Genomic DNA, 6361 nt, shown 5'->3' with positions numbered 1-6361 from the left:
AGCGAGTGAGCAAGAGAGAGAGAGAGAGAGAGAGAGAGAGAGAGAAGAGAGACAAAGAGAGAGAGAGACAGAGAGAGAGAGAGAGAGAGAGAGAGAGAGAGAAAGAGAGACAAAGAGAGAGAGAGAGACAGAGAGAGAGAGAGAGAGAGACAGAGAAAGAGAGAGAGTGAGAGTGAAAGAGAGAGAGAGAGACAGAGAGAGTGAAAGAGAGAGAGACAGAGAGAGTGAAAGAGAGAGAGACAAAGAAAGAGAGAGAGAGAGAGAGACAGTGAAAGAGAGAGAGAGAGACAGAAAGAGAGAGAGACAGAGAGAGTGAAAGAGAGAGAGTGAAAGAGAGAGAGACAGAGAGAGTGAAAGAGAGAGAGAGTAATTCTGGTAAAGGCTATAAATTCCATGATATAAAGTCTTCATAGGGATCAGTCAGACCTCTACAACCTACAGATACATACTCTAGACACAACCTACAGGAAACTAACACAAGACTAACAAGGCAACATTAGATAACCGTTGATATTCTGGGACTTTCTGTGAGTATTCCTCTCCAGATATTTGCTTCTTCTACACTCTCAGGGCGGAATAGTTATCTCTGTATATATGACCTCTTTCTGAAAGATGACATGAATTTCTCCACCCTTACTTCCTGACTAGTTACAATGAAATACATAATTTAATCCAGAACATAAAGACATCGTTTACTGTCCAGAGTAAATGTGTGTTTGGTTCATGTGTTATTAATTGTGCTCCCAAGTGATGCAGTGGTCTAAGGCACTGCATCTCAGTGCAAGAGGCATCGCTACTGTCCTTGGTTCGAATCCAGGATGTATTACATCTGGCTGTGATTGGGAGTCCCATAGGGCAGCAATCAATTGACCCAGGTTTGCCCGGGGTAGGCCGTCATTGTAAATAAATTAAATTAACTGACTTACCTAGTTAAATTAAATAAGAATTTAAATCCACAGCGGACCTGTCTATATGAGATTCAACTGTAATCAGTAACCAACAGCCTACAAAATCCCTACTCCTACAATACTGCTAAACAGTAATCAGATATACAGCATTACTGTACAGCAATCAGATGTACAGTACTATATAGTATTCAGATGTACAGTACTGTACAGTATTCAGATGTACTGTAGTTCTGTACAGTACTCAGATATACAGTACAATACAGTATTCAGATGTACAGTACTATACAGTATTCAGATGTACTGTATTACTATACAGTATTCAGATGTACTGTAGTTCTATACAGTATTCAGATGTACTGTAGTACTATACAGTATTAACATGTATTGTAGTACTACACAGTATTCAGATGTGTTGTAATACTATACAGTATTCAGATCAACAGTATTACTATTCAGTATTCAGATGTACAGTACTATACAGTATTCAGATGTACAGTACTATACAGTATTCAGATATAATTATTATACAGTATTCAGTTGTACATAACTATACAGTATTCAAATATACAGTACTATACAGTATTCAGATATACATTACCATACAGTATTCAGGTGTACAGAACTATACAGTATTCAGATATACAGTACTATACAGTAATCAGATGTACATTATTACTATACAGTATTCAGGTGTACAGTACTATACAGTAATGAGATGTACAGTACTACTATAAAGTATTCAGGTGTACAGTACTATACAGTATTCAGATGTACAGTAGTACTATACAGTATTCAGATGTACAGTAGTACTATACAGTATTCAGATGTACAGTACTACTATAGAGTATTCAGGTGTACAGTACTATACAGTATTCAGATGTACAGTACTACTATAAAGTATTCAGGTGTACAGTACTATACAGTATTCAGATGTACAGTAGTACTATACAGTATTCAGATGTACAGTAGTACTATACAGTATTCAGATGTACAGTAGTACTATACAGTATTCAGATGTACAGTAGTACTATACAGTATTCAGATCAACAGTATTACTATACAGTATTCAGATCAACAGTATTACTATACAGTATTCAGGTGTACAGTACTATACAGTAATGAGATGTACAGTACTACTATAAAGTATTCAGGTGTACAGTACTATACAGTATTCAGATGTACAGTAGTACTATACAGTATTCAGATGTACAGTAGTACTATACAGTATTCAGGTGTACAGTACTATACAGTAATGAGATGTACAGTACTATACAGTAATCAGATGTACATTATTACTATACAGTATTCAGGTGTACAGTACTATACAGTAATGAGATGTACAGTACTACTATAAAGTATTCAGGTGTACAGTACTATACAGTATTCAGATGTACAGTAGTACTATACAGTATTCAGATGTACAGTAGTACTATACAGTATTCAGATGTACAGTACTACTATAGAGTATTCAGGTGTACAGTACTATACAGTATTCAGATGTACAGTACTACTATAAAGTATTCAGGTGTACAGTACTATACAGTATTCAGATGTACAGTAGTACTATACAGTATTCAGATGTACAGTAGTACTATACAGTATTCAGATGTACAGTAGTACTATACAGTATTCAGGTGTACAGTACTATACAGTAATGAGATGTACAGTACTATACAGTAATCAGATGTACATTATTACTATACAGTATTCAGGTGTACAGTACTATACAGTAATGAGATGTACAGTACTACTATAAATTATTCAGGTGTACAGTACTATACAGTATTCAGATGTACAGTAGTACTATACAGTATTCAGATGTACAGTAGTACTATACAGTATTCAGATGTACAGTACTACTATAGAGTATTCAGGTGTACAGTACTATACAGTATTCAGATGTACAGTACTACTATAAAGTATTCAGGTGTACAGTACTATACAGTATTCAGATGTACAGTATTACTATACAGTATTCAGATCAACAGTATTACTATACAGTATTCAGGTGTACAGTACTATACAGTAATGGGATGTACAGTACTACTATAAAGTATTCAGGTGTACAGTACTATACAGTATTCAGATGTACAGTAGTACTATACAGTATTCAGATGTACAGTAGTACTATACAGTATTCAGATGTGCAGTACTACTATAGAGTATTCAGGTGTACAGTACTATACAGTATTCAGATGTACAGTAGTACTATACAGTATTCAGATGTACAGTAGTACTATACAGTATTCAGATCAACAGTATTACTATACAGTATTCAGATGTACATTATTACTATACAGTATTCAGGTGTACAGTACTATACAGTAATGAGATGTACAGTACTACTATAGAGTATTCAGGTGTACAGTACTATACAGTATTCAGATGTACTGTAGTACTATACAGTATTCAGATGTACTGTAGTACTATACAGGCTGTGTCTGTTTAAACGTCCAGTTATTCAGTTTATATTCTTTATTAACAACTTCTTTATGGTCCAGACCCAGAGATAGTCTGTGTCTGTCAACACCCAGCCCACAGTCTCTCTCTGATAGACTGACCACTGTGTCCTGCTCTCCCCAGGCGGTGTGGGCTTCTGGGTAAGATGATGATGTCAGTGAAAGCCAGTGTGTTCTTGCTGGTGCTCTACTTTACCACACAGATCTCAGGTGAGACTGACCTCTGACCTCTAATCTTTCACCCCTGATCTTTCAACATCTGACCCTTGACCTCTCACCTCTCGAAACTCTCTTCTTTCCCCTTTATCATTCCCCTCTCAGCCTCAGGTGACTCTACAATCTACACCTCAGTCATAACCCTCTCCCTCCTCCTCTCTCTCCTCTTCCCTCCGTCAATCCCTCCCTTTCCCTCTCCCTCCCCCTCTCTCTCCTCTTCCCTCCATCCATCCTTCCCTTTCCCTCTCCCTCCCCCTCTCTCTCCTCTTCCCTCCATCCATCCCTCCCTTTCCCTCTCCCTCCCCCTCTCTCTCCTCTTCCCTCCATCCATCCTTCCCTTTCCCTCTCCCTCCCCGTCTCTCTCCTCTTCCCTCCGTCAATCCCTCCCTTTCCCTCTCCCTCCCCCTCTCTCTCCTCTTCCCTCCATCCATCCTTCCCTTTCCCTCTCCCTCCCCCCCCCCTCTCTCTCCTCTTCCCTCCATCCATCCTTCCCTTTCCCTCTCCCTCCCCCTCTCTATCCTCTTCCCTCCACCTTTCCTTCCCCTCCATCCCTCTCTCCATGCCTCCATCTGACCCTCCCTCACCCCCTCCATCCCTCTCTCCCCTTCCCTCCATCCATCCATCCCTCCCCTTCCCCTCCATCCCTCCCTCCCCCTTCCCTTCTGTACTTCTCCCTCCCTCCCTCCCTCCCTCCCTCCCTCCCTCCCTCCCTCCCTCCCTCCCTCCCTCCCTCCCCCCCCTCTCTCCTCTCCCTTCCTCCCCCTCTCTCCTCTCCCTCCCCAGGATTAGAGGTGAAGTCAGATCCAGAAGTCAGTGGAGGGTTTGTCCATACAGAGCTGGAGAAGACAGTGTCTCTGACCTGCCTGTCTGAGCCCCAGGAGGCAGAGCTGGTGTGGCTGAGGAACGGTCAGCTGATCAGCATTGCAGAGGGCAACACCTGGGGCAGCAGCAGGCTCTGTGTCACGCCCGTAACCCACGACGACCACGCCGCCATCTTTACCTGCCAGATGAAGAACAATGCCAGCGTCAACGCCTCAGTCCAGCTGGAGGTCACCTGTATGTTTCTTGCTCTCTCTCCCTCTCTCTCTCTCTCTGTCTCTCTCTGTCTCTCTCTGTCTCTCTCTCTCTCTCTCTCTCTCTCTCTCTCTCTCTCTCTCTCTGTCTCTCTCTCTCTGTCTCTCTCTCTCTCTCTTTCTCTCTCTCTCTGACCCGTTGTTACCACTGACCTCTAACCTGTGCTCCCTAGACGCCCCGTTGCACTCTGGGAAGGAGGAGGTGTCGGTGGAGCAGACTAGGGAGCTGGAATTGTCATGTGATGTCTTTGCCAACCCCCCGTCTTGGTGTCATGGCAACAGCACGGAGACCCCATCGACCTATCAGAGGGCGGCTTCCTACTGACCAATGACGGCTTTACGTCTCGTCTGAAGGTGGGCCGGGTGGACAGGGCGGTACACCAAGGTCCCTACAGCTGTGTGACGTCATCGCCCATTTACCCAAATCGCACCAAATCTTTTGAAGTCACCGTCACAGGTCAGGGAAGGGTCACGCTCCCACAATGCAACGCTTCTCTGCATTTGCCGCAGACCTGAATTCCTTTCTTTCCTGATGTCCTCTCATCATGTTTTCTCCTCTCCCCTCTCATCCCCTCTCCTCTCCTCTCCTCTCTCCTCTCCTCTCCTCTCCTCTCCTCTCCTCTCCCTCTCCTCTGCTTCACCTCTCCTCTCCTCTCGTCTGCTTCTCTTCTTCTCTGCTTCTCCTCTCCTCTGCATCTCCTCTCCTCTCCTCTTCTCTTCTCTGCTTCGTCTTTCCTCCCATCTGCCTCTCTCTCTCTAGACAAGACCCTTCAGTTCCAGACAGACCTGATCTTTCCCATGATAGCAGGCCTGGTGGTGATAGGCTGTACCACATTGCTCGCCATCATCTCTCGCTGGAGGTGGATCACACAGGTAACACAGAAACACACACATGTTTTTTTACTGTCCTTGTGGGAACCAAACAATTGATTTCCATTCAAAATCCGATTTTCCCTAACGTTAAACCTAATCCTAACCCTAACCCCAAATGTAGCCTTAATTGTAACCTTAACCCTGAAATTAAAATAACCTTTTTGTGAGGACTGGTGAAATGTCGTCACATGTCCAAATTGTTCTTGTGTTTACTACCCTTCTGGTAACAACAAGGATAGTAAAACCAAAACACAAAACACACAAAGACAGAGATAACATAACACCCCACTTCCTGACACTCTGATTCTGTTTCCTGTTTCCTCACAGTGCTGCAAGTAGGAGGATCTGAGCCCGCCACAGCTCCGACCACAGCCAATAAGATCAGAGAATATGGCCATGAATCCACTCCATTGAACAGAGGGAAACCATGAGGTGTTCTATACTGATGAATAGCTGTTGGGATGTACTGTATGACTGATTTCACTGATATAATCTACTGTTGTGATATGAAAATATTGTATTTCTACTTCAAATTAAAGAGAAACTCATTCATATATTTAACCCAGTCTGTTCGATATGATACTGTGTCGTTGATGTGCTCTGGAGGGGCCAGGAGTGGCCAGCGTGGTGCTCTGGAGGGGTCAGGAGGGGCCAGAGTGGTGCTCTGGAGGGGCCAGGAGGGGCCAGAGTGTTGCTCTGGAGGGGCCAGAGTGGTGCTCTGGGGGGCCAGGAGGGGCCAGAGTGGTGCTCTGGAAGGGCCAGGAGGGGCCAGAGTGGTGCTCTGGAGGGGCCAGGAGGAGCCAGAGTGGTGCTCTGGAAGGGCCAGGAGGGG

The 6361-nt window shown here is 43.8% G+C and overlaps 1 protein-coding gene across 1 annotated transcript; it reads left to right on the top strand.

Moving 5' to 3' along the window:
- The first annotated feature begins 345 nt into the window (after positions 1 to 345).
- Positions 346 to 6090, top strand: LOC135532176 (transmembrane and immunoglobulin domain-containing protein 1-like). Its single transcript, XM_064959788.1, is given in 7 exon segments — positions 346 to 527; positions 3492 to 3577; positions 4367 to 4639; positions 4830 to 4916; positions 4919 to 5113; positions 5417 to 5529; positions 5857 to 6090. Coding segments are annotated over 6 exon segments (744 nt in total). The 5' UTR covers positions 346 to 527; positions 3492 to 3513; the 3' UTR covers positions 5869 to 6090.
- Positions 6091 to 6361: the final 271 nt, after the last annotated feature.

The sequence above is a fragment of the Oncorhynchus masou genome, unplaced genomic scaffold (genome assembly GCF_036934945.1).
Source record: "Oncorhynchus masou masou isolate Uvic2021 unplaced genomic scaffold, UVic_Omas_1.1 unplaced_scaffold_1757, whole genome shotgun sequence".
NCBI lineage: Eukaryota > Metazoa > Chordata > Actinopteri > Salmoniformes > Salmonidae > Oncorhynchus > Oncorhynchus masou.
Note: the sequence above shows the minus strand (reverse complement) of the source record. Positions and strands in the feature narration are given on the sequence as shown.